The 23,009-nt window shown below is 50.7% G+C and overlaps 7 protein-coding genes and 1 non-coding gene across 8 annotated transcripts; 5 read left to right on the top strand and 3 right to left on the bottom strand.

The window, feature by feature from the left end:
* Positions 1–691: 691 nt before the first annotated feature.
* On the top strand, positions 692–1,009 carry BDW47DRAFT_99861 (uncharacterized protein; the record flags this gene model as incomplete). The annotated part of the gene is made up of 1 exon (XM_024820956.1): positions 692–1,009. Exon 1 carries the CDS (start codon positions 812–814, stop codon positions 1,004–1,006), a length of 195 nt encoding a protein of 64 aa, XP_024675303.1. The 5' UTR covers positions 692–811.
* Positions 1,010–2,017: 1,008 nt separating this feature from the next.
* On the top strand, positions 2,018–3,327 carry BDW47DRAFT_99858 (NAD(P)-binding protein). The gene is made up of 5 exons (XM_024820955.1): positions 2,018–2,144; positions 2,191–2,508; positions 2,564–2,725; positions 2,787–2,979; positions 3,032–3,327. The coding sequence occupies exons 1-5, from the start codon at positions 2,109–2,111 to the stop codon at positions 3,148–3,150; spliced, it is 828 nt and encodes a 275-aa protein (XP_024675302.1). The 5' UTR covers positions 2,018–2,108; the 3' UTR covers positions 3,151–3,327.
* Positions 3,328–3,760: 433 nt separating this feature from the next.
* BDW47DRAFT_122848 (uncharacterized protein) lies at positions 3,761–4,232 on the bottom strand (the record flags this gene model as incomplete). The annotated part of the gene is made up of 3 exons (XM_024815933.1): positions 3,761–3,864; positions 3,921–4,079; positions 4,157–4,232. 3 exons carry the CDS (start codon positions 4,230–4,232, stop codon positions 3,761–3,763), a joined length of 339 nt encoding a protein of 112 aa, XP_024675301.1.
* Positions 4,233–4,787: 555 nt separating this feature from the next.
* Positions 4,788–5,176, top strand: BDW47DRAFT_99855 (uncharacterized protein). The gene has a single exon (XM_024820954.1). It carries the CDS (start codon positions 4,842–4,844, stop codon positions 5,112–5,114), a length of 273 nt encoding a protein of 90 aa, XP_024675300.1. The 5' UTR covers positions 4,788–4,841; the 3' UTR covers positions 5,115–5,176.
* A 2,050-nt stretch (positions 5,177–7,226) lies between these two features.
* Positions 7,227–8,655, top strand: BDW47DRAFT_122847 (3-carboxy-cis,cis-mucoante lactonizing enzyme; the record flags this gene model as incomplete). The annotated part of the gene is made up of 2 exons (XM_024815932.1): positions 7,227–7,630; positions 7,743–8,655. The coding sequence occupies 2 exons, from the start codon at positions 7,227–7,229 to the stop codon at positions 8,653–8,655; spliced, it is 1,317 nt and encodes a 438-aa protein (XP_024675299.1).
* An 89-nt stretch (positions 8,656–8,744) lies between these two features.
* On the bottom strand, positions 8,745–11,718 carry rfeD (putative transcription factor RfeD). Its single transcript, XM_024820953.1, has 5 exons — positions 11,110–11,718; positions 10,712–10,883; positions 10,510–10,661; positions 10,035–10,451; positions 8,745–9,967 (listed from the first exon to the last, which is right to left on the bottom strand). The coding sequence occupies exons 1-5, from the start codon at positions 11,230–11,232 to the stop codon at positions 9,311–9,313; spliced, it is 1,521 nt and encodes a 506-aa protein (XP_024675298.1). The 5' UTR covers positions 11,233–11,718; the 3' UTR covers positions 8,745–9,310.
* Positions 11,719–14,362: 2,644 nt separating this feature from the next.
* On the bottom strand, positions 14,363–14,443 carry BDW47DRAFT_t16. The gene has a single exon. It is a non-coding gene; the product is annotated as a tRNA-Ser (tRNA).
* A 3,868-nt stretch (positions 14,444–18,311) lies between these two features.
* BDW47DRAFT_99849 (putative importin beta-4 subunit) lies at positions 18,312–22,562 on the top strand. Its single transcript, XM_024820952.1, has 4 exons — positions 18,312–18,659; positions 18,720–21,042; positions 21,331–22,067; positions 22,125–22,562. Exons 1-4 carry the CDS (start codon positions 18,614–18,616, stop codon positions 22,301–22,303), a joined length of 3,285 nt encoding a protein of 1,094 aa, XP_024675297.1. The 5' UTR covers positions 18,312–18,613; the 3' UTR covers positions 22,304–22,562.
* The last annotated feature ends 447 nt before the right edge of the window (positions 22,563–23,009 follow it).

The following is a 23,009-nucleotide window of genomic DNA, read 5'->3' as shown; positions in this document are numbered from 1 at the left end:
CGGTTAATCGAAAATCTATACCTTAACCTGACCGTCAACCACCAGTCAGGTCATGGTTAAGGTATAGCAGTCAGATTAACCCACTCTAGTTTATGTAGACTAAAGGAGCGCCTATCTTTGATCACTATCATAGCTAACTCTCCGTAAGAGAGGAGATAAGGCGCTTTCCAGACAGGAAGAGAATATACCAAGTCTTACCTTTCTTCTAATACCAGAAAGAGGGTGATAAACTTCTGAGAAGTAATAAAGAGACAGGGCATCAGATGATTTTCAGATAAACCATCAAGTCCAGTTTCTACTCGTTCACAATCTTCTAAGTGACCGAGTTTACGTACTTGGTACGCCTTCTCTTCTAGGATGATGAAGCAAGTGAAGGTAGAGTAGGCCGGGCACTAAACCCAACAAATAGCAAAACCAAAAAGGAAAAACATACAACAGCCGGGATTCGCATGTGGTCACCCACCATACTACTAACCGGCCGGCGTGTGGCTTAAGTACGGCTGAGCGGACGGGAAGCCCTGTTCTCCACACCCTATGGTCGTATGTACAAGTTGTTTGTTAAAAGTGTTATAGATCCATCTGTTCACATTGCCGCTACAATTGGACCTTCCGGTAAGAAGCCCCCAGCCTCCACCAAGGCCGGTTCGAGCCTTTCCGTGCTGACTCTATAGGTTCTCGTGCTCTCCATTCACCTTGGCCCAGCGGCCATCTCGCACCTTCTTGAATCGGCATCTGCACGCGGTATTGTCGTATCACGCAGGCCAGAAAGACCCTCGAATCACAAAGATGAGACTGTGCGTGTGAATGAAACATGCCGAGCACCTACTTAGATAGCACGGTCCCAGTTGTAGATGTCAAAGCAGTCATTGACCTGCGCTGGAACTGGATGCTTCGGTGCGAGCCGGAAGTCTACCTGGAGGGTGATCATGTTCGACATGTCGAGCGATATACCAACATGTTCCCGGTGGCCGTTACCCCTGGCCACGCGCGTCTAAGTGTCACATAGCTTATTATCTTCAAGCGCGGAGCTCCAAGTGTCTCCTGCAACATGGCCACTTTCATGTGTACTATGCTCAGACTGGTAAGCATTCAAATTTTGTTTACAGAGAGGCCCAAACCAACAAAACTCGACGTCAGCACACAGTCAATGACCTGGTACAAATTTATACTGGGGTATGCTTTGGCCAAAGTATGGGACGTCTCCTGGTATGCCGCGCGCACTCCGTCCCCGGAGCCGATGATTATAGGGCGCCGGCCAAGCACGTCTTTCTCAAGCATCAAACACTCGTGAGCAATGCGCATTGTGGGCTTGTAAGTGATGATATAGCCGTAGATAAGTAGCATTTCCATAATTGCTAAAAGATTCACGCATTGTAAGCCTGCTAGAGACCGGCGTACGATGGGGTGGGCATGGACGTAGTCGAGCGCCTCGTTTCAGGAGGATATAACCTTGTATGCAATCCAGGCAATGCGCCGACGAATCAATAGCAAAAGCTGACGAATTCCCAGATGTGCCCACGTACGCACCCTTTAAGAGAACCGATATTAGAAAGTCACGCCATATCAGACTAGGTTGTCTAGCCGGACACAGCGCCAGACATGACAGCCATCCAGCGCGATATCTCAGTATGGCATATTTCGCAGTGTTGCGGCATGGGAGACCGGAGAAGGGATGGGTCGCGAGACAACGTCCACACAGGAAACAAGATATTACCATGGGGCATATGATGATTCCCAATATGGCTTCGGATGCGTTCTTTCTCATGAGTGGAGGAGGTAGATAGCAAGAGTGCTGAATCACATGAGGTTTCCGTTGGCCAAGTGTGATCTTCGTCGAGTGGTGGAGACCCTTTAACCATACAAAACTGGTGCAACAGCGGGTATTTGCTGAAGCCTCGCTGGTAAATGACCCACCCTGCATTTCAACACTACGGAGTAAGTAGTTTATCCAGAGACAATTACAAACATTCCCCTTGGCGCGTGGAGCTAAATCGTAGTGAAATAATAGTGTGGCTTGGCAAGGCAGGAGACAGATATAAGGCCATCCGGTTAACCTGGTCTTTTTCCCCTCTCGTGACTTAGTACTCACACAGTCAACATCTTTGAACATGCACGCTCCACTTGTAGCTATAGTCACTGGCGCGGTAAGTCTGCTCCGTTTGAGGCCGGTCCCTTCTCACATGGTTACAGAATCGTGGCATTGGTCATGCCATCTGTGCTGCGCTTTTTCGGGACTTCAAAGGCCCTTTGATTGTATACACAACCTCGCGTACTGGGGCCGTTATTGACTGGACAGGGACATCTATCCCTCCAACGGTGCAAGTTCGACCCGCACAGCTGTGTATCACCGACCAGGCCAGTATCGCTGCTTTGCGCACGAGGATCAGCAGCGAACACGGCGGCTGTGACGTTCTCATCAACAACGCCGGGATTCTCTATTTCCGAGAGGACATAACTGCCGAACAGCGCAAAGAAACCTTGGACGTGAACTATCGGGGGACCCTCGATGTAGAAGCTTAGAACCCCCCCCTCATTTGCAGTCACCCAATAACCAACCCCCCAGGTCTGTCAAGCGTTCTTACCAATTATGCGCAAAGGAGGCCGCATTGTCAATATCTCCTCCCAAACCGGCCAGCTAGAATATTTCCATCCTCGCTTGCAGGCGCGGTTTTTAACCCCTGACCTCACTCTCAGGGAGCTTGATGCCCTGATCGACGAGTACAGCGTATGTTGTGTGGACAGACTCTTTCTCTTCTTGCCAGCTTGCCACTGACTGCCTGCCATAGAAGTCAGCAGACCAGAAAACCGCGACAATGTCAGGCTGGCCGGCATTGGCCTACAGCGTCAGCAAGGCCGCCATAAATGCCGGAACGCGAATTCTGGCCCGCGACAATCCCAACTTGCTGATTAATTGCTGCTGCCCCGGTTGGGTGAGCACGACCCTGGGTACGCAGGCAGGTCAGCCACCCAAATCTGTTGGTGAGTGCAAGCACCTGCTCTCCCGCAGACACGTTGCTCACTATGGCAATAGAGGAGGGGGCGAAGATCCCGCTACGATTGGCGGTCGGTGATATTGAGCAGGTCAGTGGGCGGTACTGGGCGGACGATTCGGTGGCAGATAAGGGCAATGGAAAAGTCCAGGGTTGGTAACAGCCTCGAGGTAGCAATGGTTCCCCAAAGAAGACACCAGGCGACGGTCTTAGGATCGGGGATGGACACCGATCATCGACATTGTTGGTCCGGCACTTGGGGATGTCCCAAATTATCACTTATTAAAAATGGTACGGAACACCATCAGTTTGTAATCATACAATTGTCAGAGTAGACTGCCTATTCTAATTGCCCAACTTATTATTTAACACATTGGTTCTCGAGCATGTGTGGTCACACTGCATCATCCTCCAATAAAACTTCTACCCAAAAAGGCAAGGGAGTATTCCACATATCTCACAGACAGCCCGCAGCGGCGACTTTGCGCTTTTTGTATTGTACGCCGTATTGAGTAAGATAGTTTCCAAGCCAGAAGCTCGTGCCACCTACCGCCATTAAACCCGAGCACACCAAGTTCGTGGCAGCAGCCACATATATGCAGAAGTTACTTTCCCCCGGACAAAATCGATCTCTTCTCAGCTGAGCTGGGAAACCAACAGCATTCATGTATTCCACATGCAGACACAATGATGGAAAATGACTGCGTGCGCAGTGTCCCGGACGACGATGAGAGCATTTGGCCGCTTGGTGCGGAAACGCCTTGCCTGACCTAGGGTTGGGAGGCTAGGAGCAGGGCGGAGAGGGCATTCGACGCGACGTTGACAAGTATGGCGTCGCTGATGGATAGGCCTAGCGCCATGCCGCTGAACTGGGCTGCGAAGTGTGCGTTAGCTTACTGGAAAACGAGTAGGACGCAATAGGCGACGAACTTAGCAGCATGAAGGCCAGCCCGTTCGGCCCGTCAGTCGGGACTACCACAGCCTGTGTGACCGCAAACGCAGCCTGGATGTAGGCACCCGCTCCATGTCCGAGCAGAGTTCTCAGGCCATATCTCACGCCCGCTTTGGTAAATACGTCAATGATGGCTGCTATGAAGTCAGATATCAGCTCCTCTATCAGAGACAAACCGCATTCGATGCGCCTCACGCGCTAGAGGAAACCCAACTGACCCGTACGCCCGCGATGTGCCGCTTCTTTAGCGAACCGAGCGACAAATCACTGGGAGTGGGCTTTTCCGTCATACTGAAGGGACACGGGACCGGATGACGGAGATACGGCAGCTATCAAGAGAAATAAAGAGGTGCAGTATAGATTGAACCTCAACGAAGGTCCACGAACAAGAGATTGGTGACAGCGTTGTGTAGCGTCGTGTATCCAGCCCTTTAGGGGCCCTTCATCAACTCAGGTCCACGTCTGTGCCATGTAGCCCACAGCCTTGTTGGACATCGGACGGCATTTCCATCGCCTGCGTACACAAAAGTCGCGGACTGTACGCCGTTCCGCGTCTTGATTTGTCAATGGTCTGTGCTTGCAAAGACTGTGGAGACTGTCGGGAGATCTACAGGCCGACGGTGGACTCCCAGCGTGCTCCCGAAAGAGGTTCCCCTACACTGTCAAAGAAGGTCAGATCCCTCATTGGTGGTGTCGCGAAAGTCTCTACGCACTCACGAAGCTGTCTTCGGACTACCTTTCCTGTCGTGGTGAGCGGTACACCCCGGATGGCTATGTACTTTTATGGCAACATGTAGGATGGAAGATGTTGCAAGAGCATTACACTCAGTCCCCGGGCCATGGACCGGAAGGAGGCTCTCAATTTGCCAAGGAGATCCTCATCACGGCATTTAAAGTCAATGCGGGAAGGCCGCGTGAACGCCACGAGGAGTGGTTGGCAGTTTAATGGCTGGGCCACTTCGAGAATTGGATCACCGACGTCAAGGCCAGAAGCGACAATCTACCTCGCACAATTCGATCCAATGGCCGCGCAGCTTGACTTAGCTATCTTTGCGTCCAACATTGGACAAACTGCCATCGTCGCCGAGCAATCAGAAGTAGAGCTCGAAAATCAAAAGGAGAAAAACGTACAACAGCCGAAATTCGCTGGTGATCACCCACCCAACTACTAACCGGCCGGCGTGGGGTGTGGCTTAAACGCGGTCAAAAGGCGGGTGGCTGCCACCCGGGTCCTGCTATGTGGTCTTCAAGCCTCTGTATCTCTCCACCCTGGCCACCATCGCGCAGTAAATCTTGGAGTATATTGTCCTTGCTTACTGTGTCCTTGCTTACTGTGACTGATAAGGGCAGATCCGAGATATATTGAAGGTGAAATGTGCATACCTTCCTTCTATCTGCCTCGGCAAATAATAGTTTATTATTCTTAAGAGACAGCTTTGAGATCATCCAAGACTTGATTAGGTAGAGTAAACGGTTGTAGGACTGTTCATAAGACCCCTTAAAGAGTAGAGATTATACTCCGTAGTTAGATTGTGGTAGATCACGTCAAACAATCATGAACCGACAAACATAGTTGTTACAAAGCACTGTATCTGTCACAGCGCCCTCGGTAGAGGCACACGGAGCGATGTCTAGCATCAGGTATGGCTTGGCTCGGCTTGGCCAGTGGCCTGAAGATTATCAGGACAAGCGATCTATATAATTTAGAATATTATATCAGATTCTGCCGAGTTTCCCAGTTCAGCTAAAGAGTAATAATGTTAGTTAGTTAATAGTTTAAGGGGCGACATGAAACAATCACGACTTACTATAATATAGGATATAGAGACTGGTCTAATAGCAAAAGTAGCTCAGGTCAGTCTGAGTTGACACGATATCAAAAGATGAGACCATCTATATAATAGGAGCGCCTTACCCGATTACGGCATGCCGTAGCGGCCACAGGGTCAACCCCATTTTTAATCACTGCCTTGCTGACCGCGTACTAAATTTTATTTCTCTTATGATTTATTATATTTATCTTATTATAAAGTCTTCTTATCTCTTTTCTCTTGAGAATATCTTATCCTAGAATTAATCTGAAGTCCTATAAGAATAAGATAATTTTTTATATCAGGTAGGCAATTCTACTTGTGATTCCGCTTAGCCGAAGGTGAATCAAATAAAGTCCATTCGTGCCTGTCTCATCTGTTGAACATCAGGGGACTCAACAGAGATCTTATATATAATATAAATATCTAAGCATAACTTATATCTCTACATGACGTACCTTATACAATACTTCGCCGTCACTCGGATTATACGGAGTATAGATGGGAACTTGCCAACAAGGACCAGCATGATGGCTACCCTGCTAATCCAAATTCTTTGTCTTGGTCAAAGAAATTGTCTCCTTTGTTCTTATCCTTATTAGCCTTATCATCATCATCATTGTTTGTGATACGTCAGCCCTTATATATTACCCAGCAAATCAAAGCCATGATAGGTGGATGAAAGTTAGGCTGAAAATGCCCAGCTTAGCAGTGTAAATCGCCAGTTGCCAGCCAAAGCCGGTCTCCGCTCCCCATTTCCACCTGAAAAATCCCCAATAAAGAGACCACTGCTCACAGGAGAAATCCACGATGATCCCAGCTTCGCCCCGTTCCAATATGGCCCCCATCTCGCCCCCATTTGGTCCCATCGGGGCGAATCCTGCAGCGAATCCTACCCGGTTTCACCATTGTCGCCGGGAGTCCCCGGGCCTGAACAGGGGTAGAGAAGCCGGTTGTGGAGGACAGACGGGCGACTCTGCAGAATGACTCCAAGACACGAATGTTCCTGCAGGAGGGATCGTGAGTGCGGCAGATAAATAGGGTCATTTCCCGATTTGACCTATCAGTATCAGTGACTGGTGATGTCTGTTGTGGTGGACATGTTGTTGGGCACGGAAGAGGAGTAGTTAGGGCTTGACTGGTCATCTATCTCGTATGGATCATATCAGCCACTTTGTGATCATCACCTCCTTCATAGATAGATAGACAATCACAGGCGTGGCGGGCAACACTCGAAATAAATGAAGTGATACAGTTACATTCCAGGCATACATGTCGATCCATACCACTCCCAGCCTGTACTTCCCCACATCAACACCCCCAATCATCCCTGCCACGATGGTTCCTTTATCCGGAATTCTGCCCTTCAAAGGGCTCTCTAATTCTTTTAAAATCACGACCCTTCTCCTTTCTCTCTTCTACCTTCTTCTCCTCATGTAAATGCGAACATACCTCTAAATGATAATCGCAACAATGATCCACCCCCTCACCACCCTCCTCTCCCTCTCCCCCTTGCTCTCCGCAGCAGCAGCATCATCATCACAAGCCAACATCTACGCAACCCACTATAACGGCAACGTCTACGCCCTCTCCCTCACCCAGCGCCACAATGATGCCTACAAGCTCGACCTCGTGTCCTCGCTGAAAGCATGCGGGCCCATGCCCAGCTGGCTCACCGTCGATCCCGATCTCCACCTCCTCTACTGCTCCGACGAGACGGGCGATCCAAAGACCAATGGCTCAGTCAGCACGCTCTCCATCTCCGACAAGGGAGGTTCGCTGAAAGAGATCACCACGACGGAGGTCCCTGGCGGTGGTGTCCACAGCGTTATCTATGGTGGTGAAGATGGGAAGCGATACCTCGCTATTGCGCACTAGTATGTTCTTCCTTTCCCCTCCCTATACTATACACGTATAAACATACACATACACGCACACGTACACATACACACCCTACACAATCTACAAAACTAACCAAGAATGCAACAGCGGCGGCGCCTCCCTCTCAACCTACACCCTCCCCCTGAAACCCAACTCCAAACCCCACCAATTCATCCCCTACAAGCTCTCCAAACCCTCCCCCAACCCGCAACAAGCCATCTCCCACCCCCACCAAGTCCTCCTGGACCCCACAAGCACCTACATCATCTCGCCCGACCTCGGCGCCGACGAGATCCGCATCTACGCGATCCAAAAATCCACCGGCAAGCTCTCGCCCTGCCCCTCCATCGGGGGCTTCCCGCGGGGCGCGGGGCCCCGCCACGCTGTCTTCTGGACGCCGCCTGCTTCGCTGTCGCGCTTTGCGCCTGTTGGACATGTTCCTGGGCGGGGGGGCGAGACGACGCTTTACACGGTGAATGAGTTGAATGGGCGGATGAATGCTTACGAGGTGGTTTATCCGTCTGCTTCTGGCGATGATGACAAGGAGAAGGAGAAGGAGAAGGAGAAGAGGGGGAATGATGAGGGAGAAGAAGAGGAGGAGGGAGAGAACTGCCCTATCTTCAAACACATCCAGTCCTTCGTGCCCTATCCGGATGAGACCCTGCCTGAAGGCGCATCGCTGTCGGCAGTCGTCGCTGCGGGGTCCAACATCTACGTTTCCATTCGCACGGACCAGGCCTTTGCGCCTAATGATTCCGTGGTCACGCTGAGCCGGCAGGAGGACGGCACGGTGAAGGTTGAGGATCTTGTCTCCTCTGGGGGGAAGGTCCCGCGCACGATGGCTGTTAACCGGGAGGGGAATTTGATGCTGGTTGGGGATCAGAGCTCGGCGAGGGTGGTTGTTTTGGAGAGGGATGTGAAGAGTGGGGAGTTGGGGGGCGTTGTGGCTAGTTTGGATGTTGGGGAGGAGGGAGAGGTGGGGACTGCAGAGGGGGTGGGCAGTGTTGTTTGGGTTGAGTAGTTTTCTTTGTGTCTTTGTTTCTTGCTTGGTTTCTTTGGCTGCCTTGGATTTGGTTTTTGAGGTTGTTTTGTTCCGTTCTGGTTAGGGTGGGAAACTCTTGGTGAGTTGGAAAGATAGATAGATATATCTTCATTGATGCAGTCACCATACATATATCATAAAAAGTCAAACCAACCAACCAGATAACATATATAAAATAAAAGGCCAACACCAAAATGCCACCGTTAGTGTATATCGAATGATCGCCAGCGTCACGTCAAATCTCACTCATGAAGAGAAAGATCTCACCAGTTGTACCAGTGAGAGAAGAAGAAAAAAACATCTCATCTAGTGAAAGAGAGAAAACAAGAGAAGAGAAGAAGAAAAAGAAAGAAAAGAAAAGAAAAGTCCAGCTTTTACATCTGGTGCGTTACATCCAGGGTTCTCGTCACTTAGGGAGTGCCCGCTGCTGTTGTCTGTTCCGCCCGCAAAGCACTCCCCGTCATCATCCGTAAATTTTTTGAGTACCGAGTCCCTCAATCCGTTAATCGTAACGTCCGTAAAACATGATTGACTCCGTTCAACTCCGTGTCCCGGTAAATAAAGGAATAAAAGGAAAGAAAGAAAAGCAAAGGGTGAAGAAGGGGGAAGGTGAAAAGGTGAAAGAAAAGGTAAATCATCTGAAATCCAATCGGAATGCCTTCCACTTGCCCCCAATCGCCCGGCACGACGGACAGGGCCGGTTGGGATAGCTGGTAGGTCCATGCGATATGGCGCTGCCCGGACTCGATGTCACATTTCGGAATGAGTTCTGTGGACTGCCCATGAACATGCCCACGCACTCGCGACACACGCCGCAGATACACTCAGTACAAGCGTAGCACTCGTTCACGGGCCACGCGCGCTTGCAATGCGCGCAGTAGATCTCGATCTCCTTGCTGCGGTAGGAAGCCGGGGTCGGGTTCGAAAAGCGGTGGTGCTGGCGCTGCGAGGCCGACGAAGGGAACATGTTCAGCACCGGGCTCGAGTCGTTCATCGGCGGTCCCAGGCGGCTGACGCCCATCCTGCCAGACGTCGTCGACGCCGAGTCAAGTGACGACTCGATGGACGGGAACGGTTCCAGGTCGCTGTCGCGGTTGCGGGCCAGGTCGTAGGGAGGTGGGGTCAGGGACTTGTGCAGAGGCGATGCCGCGTAAGAGTGAGGCCCGAAAGGACGATGCGACGGATGAGGGAGCCCCGACTGTGCGAACCCCGGGGGTAACGACGACCGATTTTTCTCGGATGGACCCGTCAGGTTGGAAATCAGTGGGGGAATGGTGGGCGAGCGACCGAGCTGACGTCAGGTACGGTTAGCAATCTCCGATAAGGGTCGGGGGAGGAGGTCGTTTGAGCGGACTCACCTCAGACTGTCGATCGTCGTCGACCTCCGTCGCCGATGTGGCTGCCTCGATCAGGTCCTCCCACCGTTTGCCTTGCGCCCATGCGGCAGTCTGCGGTTCGGCCGAGAGTGCCTTGCGGTCGCCGAGACTGGGGCGTCGTCTGTTCAACTCGCGCGACTTGATCCGCTCGTGTTTCGGCTTGCGAGCTCCAGAGATAGAGGACTTGCGCGGTCGCGGCAGCTTGTCACTTCGTTGGATCGGAGGCAGGGTGGAAGAGCGCCCCGGGGGCGAGTGGTTGAGGATGGACGGTAGTAGGCCTCGTGGGCGAGGAGGCGACAGTGGCCGTAACGATTCTTGTTTGAAATGATCACGCAGTGACGGCAGTTCAATGGAAGAACGCATACGACCTTGCGCAAGGTCGTTGTCCGAATGGCTCTCCTGTCATTTGTTATTCCTGCGCTTTAAAAAATGATTCGAAAGGGTGAAGTCGACATACCATATCCGTATCCCAATCCGAAGCGAGCCGATTATGATGCAACTGGGCCAGAGCTACAGCGGCAGTCGCGGCGGCCGGATGAGTCTCATCAGGCCCGTGAGGAGTAGCCGGGGAGCTGGCATCCGCGACGTAGATATCGCGGTCGGCGATTCCTAAATCCCCATCAACAAGGTATCCCACGGTCGCATGGAGCTATACCCACCATTGCGCCTCCGATGAGACTGAGACTGGTTTGGCGGAGACAAATGGGCCCGTTGATCCGGCGGCGTGGTGACCATCAGAAGGAAGCTCTCCTCGGTCGCCGGGAGCTTCGGGATATAGTGGTTCGGATGGGCCCGCCGAATGTGCTCCTGCATGGAGCGATAGCGCTTCTCCTAACGCGGGGACATGACATGTCAGATGCGAACGCCAGATAGGTGGTTATAAAGCCTCAACCTCCGTCACCACCTCCCTCCCCGTTCCAAAGTTCCATGTATATCTCACAGCCAGTTGACAGAATGATAATCATGATCAAAAAGGCCGAGCTTGCCAAAAGTGGGGCTCTTATCGCGGAGTAGAGAACAAATAAGGAGGGGGGTGGGCGGGAACGGGAAAACTCACGCCCAAGCATCTTTTCCGACAATTGGAGCCATCATTGTTCTTCAGTGGGCAAACCACCTCATTGTTGGCGTCCGTCACAGAGAATGAGCTAGTCATGGACGCTCGGGGGGGCATGGTCTGCATGAATCCGTAGATGGCGGGGTTGGTCCGAGGCAGAAGCTAGCCAACAAGCACGCAGATAGATAGATGACAGCAGGACAATGAATCAGATCACTCTTAAACCAGCGATACAATGCATGCTCCGGGAGAGGGCAGGGGTAGAAAGCATGCAATAGATGAAGCGGCGCCAATATGGGGGGGATCAGAGGGGTAGAAAAGAAGCTTTAACTGATGCCAGTGGCAGACAAGAGGCAAGAATGAAGAAAGAAAGAAACCCACTACACCAGGAGGTTGTAGGAAACAAGTTAAGAATTCATCAGACCGAAAAAAAGCTGGAGTAATAAAAGAAAGTTAGTTGGCTTTGCTGGAGCTGAGGTTAGTTAACTATAGTCGTAGTTAGTCAGGGTACGGTATTTTTCAATCTGGTGTCTGTCAGGTAAGGAAAGAAAGCTCCCTTGAAGAGGAAACTAGACCAGCTGGTGTGGACCGTGTGGTGGAGTGGATCCAGGAATGGATGAAAAGAAAAAAAAAAAAAGACAGAAAAACAGATACAAATGAATATTGGCAAGACCACGGATAAGAATGGAGAAAAATGGAGAAAATGATGTGAACCAAAAAGTAGAAGTAAAGGAGGGAGCAAAAGATTAAGAGAGGAGGAGGCAAATGGCCAGGTCTCTTGCGCGCGTAATTTACCAATAATACAAGTATACCACATACCACATACCACATACACCCATACCCTGCCGGAACCCCCCGACTATGATCGTTGGACTCAACGGAGGCGAGCTTACCAATCTCCAGAGGATTGGTAGAATGAGATGAAAAGGGAGTATTTGGTACCGTACGGTATCACATGAGAGACCGGGTAACACGGCTCATACATCCAACACAATGGGAGCTTAAATGGCTTAAATGCCAGAGTACGGAGTAAGGTAGGTCAGGTAGGTAAAGTATATGAGACTGTATTCCAGAACAAGTCAGCTCGAGATAAGGATGAATGCCTTATCCTGATGCGCTTGATATCAGCTGGTTGATAAGTCTATCGATAAAGCTGACCGTGGACAGCGCGATATCCGCCCAGCAAATCCATATCCTTTGCAGCCTACTAACTAACTTTACTCGGAGTAGCATCGACAATGTGACATGCGACACCGGATCAGATTCATTTCCATTTGATCCCATGCACAAAGAAAAAGACCTTGGATCGAGCTGATTCCTCTCCTACCTACCATCTCACGTGTGTTCCGAGCTCTCTGCCTCGGGTGGACTGTCCCTTACCATGACCTACACCAGCAAAGAGGGGTTTTAGCCGGTCAAACACGCAAAAATTCAAGACCCTTAACAGTACCATCCTCTAATACTGAAGCTAGAACGCAAGGTGAGCTCGGCCTTGCAGATGCTGTGCTCGTCTCGTGGTATGCTCGGTGCTTCCCCACGAAAAGGCCCGGCTGAGATCGGCCTGGTCTGATACCGTTACTGTCAGTATCATGTGGTAATTCTGGTATTATGTTGTATTGTATGGTACGGTATTGTCGGAGTTTGCGACAGCTGCGGCAACAGCTTAAATCATGACAAGGAAAGAAACAAACGATATGCATTCATGGTGGATAGAAAATATTCCAAAATATTACTACATGCTTCTCCTATATATATCTATTTCTGACCGAAAAAAAAGAGAGCAAGAAAAAAGAAAAGACAAGAAGAAAAGAAGAGAAAAATCCAAGGTGGGATGCCCCTCCTCCAGCTCTCCGCAGCTCCAGCGTCACTAGCTTGCATGCAACCCAATTTAGTTCTATTGGAGCTCCCGAGCTTCGAGCTTTCACCTTTTCTCTGGCCACTGCCTCCCACTAATCCTGTTGGGGTTTAGCTAGTGGCGAATTCTTTCCTTATGTCCGTGCCAGAGTCATCCTTCTATGAGACTTTTGAAACAGCTGGTTGTCGCAAAAAGAGACGTGGAAATTTTTATTTCCGCTTAAAAGGCTATCCTATCCTGGATCTTACCATCATAGGTAAACATAAAATTAAATAACTTTGAATGCAGGCAATCAAAAAATATAAGACAGAGAGAGAGAGAGAGAGAGAGAGAGAATATATATGGGTCAGGGTGTGTGCCTCCCAAAGTGAGAGATTTTCTACTCCGTAAACCCATCCTAGGTAGAAATCAGGAACAGCACACCGAGCCCCATCATCCACGCCACCAGGACCATATTTCAGATGAAAAGTCCTCACCGAAGCTTCCATTCTTCGGTGCGGGGGAACAATCACCTCGATCCATGTCAACTGCCGCCTCCGTTCTGGTCACAGGCAGGGGTAGACCGTAGGACCTAGGCAGGTTACTACTCACTACCAGTGACTAATTAAGTATCCAGGTGCCTAGGTACTAGGTCCAGGCCATGTACTAGTTATATGCAACCAATGCAACCAATGCAACCCCGTGTTATTCTCTGCATGTCGCTTGAAACCAGGCTCTCTAGCTCAGGGAATATGTCTCTTTTTCCCTGAGAGGGTGGATCATAATCGCTGACCGTACCAGACTACTACCACTACTGCACTTACTACATTAGTATAACGTCTTACGGCGGGATGAGTGGGCAAAAGATGTATCTCGAGCCATCCTGATCAGATGGAGACAATGCCGGTTGGCGCGGTGGTTTTGTTTCCTGTTTGGGGCAGATGCAGACGAGTCCAAAGCATTGTGATTGGGGAGTGATGCCGCTGGGGTGGCTGCTGGTACCCAATTAGAGTTGTGGTTATTATACTAGATATTGGTTAGTACCAGTATTGTTGAGGAAGTGGAAGTGGGTTGGTACCTTCGGTGGGCAGCACTGCTGCTGGGCATGAGAAGAGTTCCAACAGGGTTGATCAGGTTGATTCTATTCTGTCTAGGTGGCGTGTACAAATTTAGATTCAGGCAGTGTATCAGAAGTAGCCCAAGCTCCCGATTGGATCCTATTAGCTGCAGTCAAGTACCTAGGTAACAAAGTCCAATGTATAGGTGAAACCTAGTGCACGTCCTCCGTATACGAAAGATAAAAAAAAAAACATACACTATCAACCAAAAACAAGAGAAGCAAAAAAAACTCCAGCTTACTCTCACCAGTTCACCACACTAGCAACAGCTACCCGATGAGGACAAAACAGGAGCAAAAAAAGTCGACAAGGGCCGGATTCGAACCGACGACCCCGAAGGGATAAGATTTCGAGTCTTACGGATTAACCACTCTCCCACCTTGCCGTCTTGTTGAATATTTGTTTTTAATTTGGCGCTGTAAGGGGCATAACATATCTCGTGACAGTGTAACTCTAATTTGGTGTGCTCACGGTACTACCTAGTATTTTCGGCAATCGTGTTGGAGGGTGTGGGTTGGGGTAAATAGTGTTCTTGTTTGTTTAGCTTAGATTGGCTGTCAATAGGTTGTTATCTGGGTTTAATAATAGATCGTAGGGTATTTTCTGTGGGTTATATCGAGGTTTCATCGAGGTTGTGTCAGTTATATATTTTTTGACATGATCAAGGAAATGCTATATATCCAAGGCCGGATTTCTAAACAACCCAACCCAAGTTGAATTAGTACCACCTTATAAAAGGAGCAAGATAAACCCATGTGGCGTGTAATTTCGTAACCTCCCATATATTCAAGAATATTACCAGAATACCGCTGCAGGTCTAGCAACGTCCAGACGGGACACACAAATATCGAATTGAGGTCTGGCAGGATTCCTCGAGCTGACCACGATCCCTAGACGTAGAACGCTACATGCCATATTATCAAACAAATCGACAATTACCCGCTTCAATCGGCCGATAAGTTTGTCAATAGGCTAATTGAGTCCGTTTCCAAACCGGTAGTATCACACTTTGCACCAGATCGAGAGACATGTCCCGGAACACAACCTCAAGTGGGCATAGGTATAGTCCATCACAGTAACGGCAAGCTTGCCTCGACGTTGGATCCCGTTGACACAGATGTTGCTGCTGGAAAACCAAGTCTCTACCTAATGCGAAAAGCAATCTAGCGGATTCTGTCAATATAACTTGTTTGGCTCTTCTGGCTACCCGTACCTTAAAGCTTCACTCCCAGGTTTTTTTTTTTCTTAGAGAAGAGTGCTTCAATTCAAAGCCCGCCATACATTTCTACCACAATCATCACTACCTTGTCTATCTATCAGAGTCATCCTTTGACAGTATGTCACCCACATTGTCGACAGAAGGTCTATCGAGCATGGCCAGAACTGGGCGAGAAGTACGTTGAGTGTTCTAAGAGTGTCCCAAAATGCAATGATTATTCGCAAATGGAATGAGCTAGCAAACAGCTGAAGTCGGGATCCAATATCTTCTGCTGCACAGCGTTTCTGATCGTGTCAATTCTCGGCACCCTGGACTCTCATTTCACGGGCAACGGACTCCACATTGTCGACCCCCCTTACAATTACGAATCTGGAGATAATAATCTATTGTATCCAATAGGTTTTGTCAGAACTGGGCCGTCTTCGTGTGTGGGCTGTATCATGTTGAGAGACTTACATCAATAGCGAGGTCCAGACTATCAATTGAATTGCTACTGATGTAGCTTGTTAATACGATAAATGGTTTTTTGTGATCAGCAATTTGGCGATAGATCATTGAAGTAATGAACGAGGATTATCTCGTCAAAGTCTGATTTGCCAGGGCCAGGGACACGCTGTGAAGAACCCTAGGATGTCAAGGCTCAGAACCTGACGGGTTCCTTATTGTTGCAATAAGCAATGGGATTACTAGGATACAAAAGATAGATGATGATTTTGGCCTTCGTGAGTAACCCCATATTCAGGGCGACACTTGTAGATCGAACGGCGGAATAACATGCTGAGACGGTAGATGTGTCTGGTGTTCCATATGAGATGTGAAAAACGGGGTGCCCATGCGTGGCATACCGAGGGAAGGACGGCATGTCTAGGGAGCTAATCAGTATGGGCTGGCAAACTTTCTTGATGGATTGAATTCGTTTACCTGTAAGGGACTCGTGCCATGGGACTAGATACTAGATTCGAAAAAATTGAACCTGGGCGGACGGTGTGATATTCCCTATCTTGGAAAGAGGGGTGTTATCCCCAGGTCCCTTGTGACGAGTAACAACGACCACCTCGACTATCGCTGATAGCTGTATACTGGAGTCAGAGCCTCTAGATGGGTTACTAGATAATGATTCTTCTTTGACCTGGAACTTGGGTCTCGAAGCTCCCCGGAGACAAGATGACGATAAAACGGCCACTCTCTGCTGAGCCATGTGCAACAGGATGATCTGTAATCTTCTGTAGCACTGACTGGTCCTCCTCAGTGATCTCGAATTCGGGTGCATTCAGCCACTGTTTATGCGCAGCTTTAGTGGCTTTTGATTTCACACGATCTGTGGCTTCAGGTGAGCACAGATTAGGGTAACTGTCTGGTTTATATGAGGGTAGTATCTGCCATTGGGAGACTTTGAAGATTCTGAATCTACGTTCTTCGGAGATGGTATACCTCTCATGACTGATCAGTAACTTCATGTTAGGGCATGGGTGGCCAGGCCTGACTGGCTATACCTACTCAGCAACCTCCCCCCCAATCAGCTTGGCGGGCACAATGATCAGATTTATGCCATCAAGATCACTAGCTTGGTTTTATCAAGCGGTCGTCTGTGCAGTTATAGGAAACGACCCAGCTGAGGGGTAGATGGTAGCATTGGACACATCTAGTAAGTGACGCCCTGTGTCCGTGAGGCTTGCACATTTGCGCGGTTCGGATTAAGAAGAGCCGGGGAAGTATATATAGACTGATTTTGAGGCTCCCACAGAAGGAAGGATGGGAAGAGGGGGGGGGGGGAGAAGAGAATGAAAAGGTGGGCATATGAAGTAGAGAAAAGATTGACATCAGAGTAGAGAAAAGGTTTACATCATGAAAGGCTCATTGCCATTCATTTACTTTGTTTGATTCCCTTCTTATTTTGGATGCCGAAAGAATAACGATAGCATCATTGTTGAAAGGAGTTAGTACCTAGTGGATAGGGCATGTTACTGTTTGACCAGTTACTGCTGCACAAAGCAGCTGATGATTGTACATGGTATCAGGGTATGATGGACCCGAGGAACAGGAACTATTTTTTTGACATGGTACATTTAGATATAGAGCTCAATGGATTGATTGAAAAGGCAGTGATGTGAGTGGTGAAGGGTAGACAGGACTTGAGGATTTTTGATGTAAATTCTCCTGTCCTGGGTTGTTCTACGGATAGGTGCTGCTCGTTTACTATACAACTGTCTTTCTTCTTTGTCTTGGTAACCATTGTGGTGTCCTCACTTTATTTCATATCTCCATTGACATAGAATAGAGCGATATCTTGGTGTCTTAATAGGTGTGTAGGCTACTTGCATATAGCACGTTTTCCACGGTCCTCCATTAAGGCGTAGGGCCACCACTTGAAACACATTGTTCGCCGTCTGCGACATAAGCTTACTGCTCTTTCCATTGTGGGATGGTGACAATGCCAGGCCAATTGTAAACGCTACTACGTCAAATGCAAGAACTCATGCATGATCGACCGTGCGGCATTAGCGCCTAAGGCAGCAGACGGCAAGGAATCTGGAAGAAACAACCCGAATTGAATCTGTTCGCTAGTAATGAAGACTATTCTGTTTGAACTGAGGTTACCGAGTCATTTTGACCCGTTGTTGTCCGCAATGACCATGTTGACAGTAGCATGAAGACGGCTGAGAAATGAAGACAGCCAGCTCGACCGTGTTTGTCTACACGGCTGAAGAATGGCCGATAGTAGATACCGGCATGCCAAAAATTTCAGGTGGACCCCGAGACTGAGCAGCGTCTCTGCCGTGTCAATGGAATCGTTTTCTGGATCCAATTCCACCCCTATCCCGTGTGAGAGGGTAAGAATTCTGTCGCGAGTGGATACTGGTTGCAAAACAACAACACTGGAAAACGCGGTTGTTGGGGGATAATTTGGGTATAATTGGTATAATTGCCTGGATCCGCACGTGAGGCGGGCCGCTAAAGACCGAAAGGGGAAACTAAACAGCCCACTTTTTTTTTTTTTTTTTCTTCTCTTTTCCCCTCCGCGTCCGACTTTTTTTTTTTCTCTACCCTTCGTCTCTTTTATTCTTCTTCTCCTCCTCCTCCCTTCTTCCTCTCCCTCTCTTCCTTTCTCCTTTCTCTTCAAACTCTTCTTTTTCTCTTACTTTTTCTTTCCTTTCTTTTGTTCCATATTCTTTGTGATACCCCTTGAGCTGCCTGTCATTGTGCAGACAGCTCATCTTTGTCCCTGTACAGGAGCCTCTGCAGAGATTTTTGTCTCGTGAGGGCCTGGGACTATCGCCTTAATTCATCAGAACATAAAATTTGGTTACAAAAGCATTTGATTTTTCTTTCTTCACAATGGATCAGCAACGCTTTCTCCAGCAGTTGCAGATTGTCCTGAACCGTGAGTCTTCCCAGAGTCAAACGCGTGTGTGACAGATCATACTGACAGGTCGTTTTTCAGCCGCTCAGGGCAACGTTAAGGAAGCAACTGGGGTGCTCCAACGCGAGTACTATAACAAGCCCCAGTCCCTGGTTCTTCTGATCCAGGTGGCTACCGGCCATGAAGACCCCCACTTGAGACAGCTGGCCGCCGTTGAGGCCCGCTCGTTGGTGAACAAGCACTGGGTCAAGATCCAGCCCAACGAGAAGCCCCAGATCCGCGAGCAGCTGCTCCGCTCTTCCATGAGTGAGAGCGAGGCCCTGGTCCGTCACTCCATTGCGCGCATCATCTCCGCCGTCGCCAAGGTTGACCTGAACGACGGCGAGTGGGCCGAGCTGCCCAACTTCCTGATTCAGGCCGGTGGCAGCGGCAACAAGGATGAGCGTGGTGTGGGCATCTACATCCTCTTCACCATCCTGGAGACGCTGGGTGAGGGCTTCGAGGAGAAGTTCCAGGACCTGTTCAACCTCTTCGGGAAGACCATCTGTGACCCCGAGAGCGAGGAGGTCCGTGTCAACACCCTCCTTGCTCTGAGCAAGCTGGCCATGCACTTGGACTCCGATGAGGACGAGGCCCCCGTCAAGGCCTTCCAGCAGCTCGTGCCGCCCATGGTGGCCGTGCTTAAGGATTCCATCGACCAGCAGAACGAGGACCGCGTCATGCAGGCTTTTGAGGTGTTCCAGACCCTGCTGGGCTGTGACCCCGCCCTGCTGACCGTACACCTCAAGGACCTGGTGGTCTTCATGAACGAGATTGCCGCCAACACCAACGGGGATGAGGACACCCGCACCCAGGCCATCAGCTTCTTGATGCAGTGTGTCCAGTACCGCAAGCTCAAGATCCAGGGCATGCGTATGGGCGAGCAGCTTACTCTCACTGCCCTGCACATCGTGACCGAGCTGGGTGATGATGACGAAGACGACGACATCACGCCCGCCCGGTCTGCCCTTGGTATGCTGGACATGCTCTCCCAGAGCCTCCCCCCCAGCCAGGTGGTAGTGCCGCTGCTGCAGGCCCTGGGCCAGTACTTCAGCAACAGTAACCCCGACTACCGTCGTGCGGGTATCATGGCCCTGGGCATGTGTGTCGAGGGCGCCCCCGACTTCATCAGCACCCAGATGAAGGAGATCTTCCCCATGGTTCTGCAGCTGCTCGCCGACCCGGAGCCCAAGGTTCGCCAGGCGTCTCTGCACACCGTTGCTCGTCTGGCCGACGATCTCGTTGAGGACCTCAGCCAGGAGCACGCCAGACTCATGCCCCTGCTCTTCCAGAACCTGGCTAGTGCCATGCAGGAGTACAAGGGCGAGGAGGACGGCCCCAACGTTGACATCATGAAGGCTGGCATCAGCGCCATTGATGCTGTCGTTGACGGTCTGGACGAGAAGGATGTTGCCCCCTACCAGGGTGAATTGGTCCCGATCCTGCACAAGCTCTTCCAGCACCCCGATTTCAGAATCAAGGGTCTGGCCGCCGGTGCCATCGGCTCTCTGGCCTCGTCTGCCGGCGAGGCGTTCCTGCCTTTCTTCGATGAGACCATGCATCTCCTCCAGGAGTTCGCCACCGTCAAGGATAGCGAGGAGGAGCTGGATCTGCGCGCTAGCGTGACCGATGCTATGGGTGAGATGGCCATGGCCGCGGGCCCTGAGCGCTACCAGCCCTACGTTGAGCCGCTTATGCGTGCCACCGAAGAAGCCCTTCACCTGGGACACTCGCGCCTGAAGGAGAGCACCTATATCTTCTGGGGTGCCATGTCCAAGGTGTATGTCGAGCACTTCTCTCCCTTCCTCGACGGCGTGGTCAAGGGTCTGTTTGCCTGTATCGACCAGGACGAGACCGATCTCGACGTCTCCCTGGGTGAGCATGGCAAGGACCTGGTTGGCCAGGAAGTCACCATCGGTGGCCGCAAGGTTCGCGTTGCCAGCGCCGATGACGACGAGCCTGTCGGCGAGGATGGTGAAATCGAGGACGTTGATATTGATGAGGATGAGGACGCCTGGGATGACATCACCGCCACCACTCCCTTGTCCCTTGAGAAGGAGATCGCTGTGGAGGTGATTGGCGACCTGGTTACCCACACCAAGGCTGCCTACCTGCCGTACTTCGAGAAGACCATCGAGGTTGTGCTGCCGCTGGCGGAGCACCCTTACGAGGGTGTGCGCAAGAGCACCATCAGCACCCTTCACCGCTCGTACGCCATGCTCTTCGGTATCGCCGAGGAGACTGGCCAGATGGAGAAGTGGAAGCCGGGTCTGCCCCTGCAGGTCCAGCCTGCCAAGGAAGTCAAGAAGTTCGGTGAGATCCTCATGACGTGCACCGTCCGTATGTGGACTGAGGAAGATGATCGGTATGTCAGCCTTTTTCTTTTCTGTTATTATTTCTCTCCCCGCTCGATTGAACTTGAAGAGGATCTTTGTCCCCTTCACTTTCACCCTAGCTGGAAGAGTCTCGTGAAGGATTTCCCATCCTTCCGAGGCGATTACCATGATGAACACCTTCGTTTACCCAGCTCACTCGGAGTCGCAAAGCGACGTTGACGTGAACAACGATTTATCTACTCCTGACTCAAATTCCCTAAACCGTGCCTGCTTTTGAATTGCTTGGAGAGATTGATATCTAACCTCTTCGATGCTAGTGCTACTGTCGCCGACATCAACCGCAACATGGCTGAGAACCTGCGCTACTGCGGTCCTGCCCTGATCGCCAACGAGACGACCCTTCACAACGTCATCCAGATGATCACCGACATCATCACCAAGCAGCACCCCTGCCAGATCGAGTTCGGTCCGGAGGAGGAGTCCGCCGAGGCCGGCGAGGAGACCTCTGAGTTCGACTGGATTGTCGTTGACACCGGTCTCGACGTTGTGTCTGGCCTCGCCGCTGCCCTGGGTGAGAGCTTCGCTGAGCTGTGGAAGGTCTTCGAGAAGACCATCCTCCGCTATGCTAGCAGCAACGAGTCCCTCGAGCGTGCTACCGCCGTCGGTGTCCTTGCTGAATGCATCAACGGCATGGGCGCTTCGTGCACCCAGTTCACTTCCTCGTTCCTCAAGCTGCTGCTCCACCGTCTCGGCGAGGAGGACTCCCAGACCAAGTCCAACGCTGCCTATGCCATTGGTCGTCTGGTCGAGCACTCCAACGCCGATGCTGAGATTGTCAAGGAGTACCCTGCGATCCTCAGCCGTCTGGAGTCTTGCCTGCACCAGGATGTGTCCCGTCTTCAGGACAATGCGACCGGGTGTCTTAGCCGCATGATCCTCCGCCACCGCGAGAACGTGCCCCTCAAGGATGTCCTCCCGGCCCTGATCAAGCTCCTGCCCCTGAAGAACGACTATGAGGAGAACGATCCCCTGTTCCGCATGATCTGCCAGCTGTGTATGTCCCACTTACCCGGAACTCGAAGTTTTTGAATGACCGCTAACGTACCAATAGACAAGTGGGAGGACGCCACCATCCGTGAGCTTACCCCCCAGCTGCTGCCCATCTTCCAGTCGGTCCTGACTGGCGATGCGGAGCAGCTGGAGGATGAGCGCCGGGCCGAGCTCGTCGAGCTGGTCAAGTGGCTCAACCAGATGCAGCCTGGAGCGGCTCCCTGGGCGGAGCAGCTGTGAGTGCACAGCCATATTTGAAAGATGATGGCTTGATGATTCCATGAATACGACATAATGGATAGACTGGATCCTTCAAAAGGAGCTGTGACGATTTAGAACACGATACCCTAGCACGCGGAACTTGGCCGTCCGCACAAGTGCAATGACCCATGCCAAATCTATAGAAGATGGACTGGAAGGAATGATTTATGATGCCAAAAGTTGATTAATAGTTGTACATATGGCAGTTCGCCTTGGATAATGGTTAGCATTCCTCTTCATTTATTTTTCTTGCTTCTTGTAAACCACCATCATAGTAGTATCTATATATAGACAGCGAGGCTGAAATTGGGATCTCCACCTGCAACAACATCGTGGCCTCTGATTAGCGGGCGCATCACTTAGTCTACTAGGGCACGACCCGACCCCGGACTGGGCGTTTTCGCAGCTGCCTGATCAATTCTTCATCCACCACCGTCGCATCACCATCAAGGTAGGTCGACAACTACATGAATTTACTTCATAATCACGACCATACAAAGCTGACCCTCGAGCAATTTAGAGCGGCCACTCCATCCATCCATCCATCATCCCACTCGAACCACCCACCCACTACGAGCTCCGCACACAGTCAATCGCAGACCACCCGCTATCGCAAGCCACCTATCTCACCTTTCTCCCTCAACCAAACCAAACATCAAAACCACCCAAATCCAAAAAACAAATC

This window comes from Aspergillus candidus (genome assembly GCF_002847045.1).
Source record: "Aspergillus candidus strain CBS 102.13 unplaced genomic scaffold BDW47scaffold_5, whole genome shotgun sequence".
Taxonomy (NCBI): Eukaryota; Fungi; Ascomycota; class Eurotiomycetes; order Eurotiales; family Aspergillaceae; genus Aspergillus; species Aspergillus candidus.
Note: the sequence above shows the minus strand (reverse complement) of the source record. Positions and strands in the feature narration are given on the sequence as shown.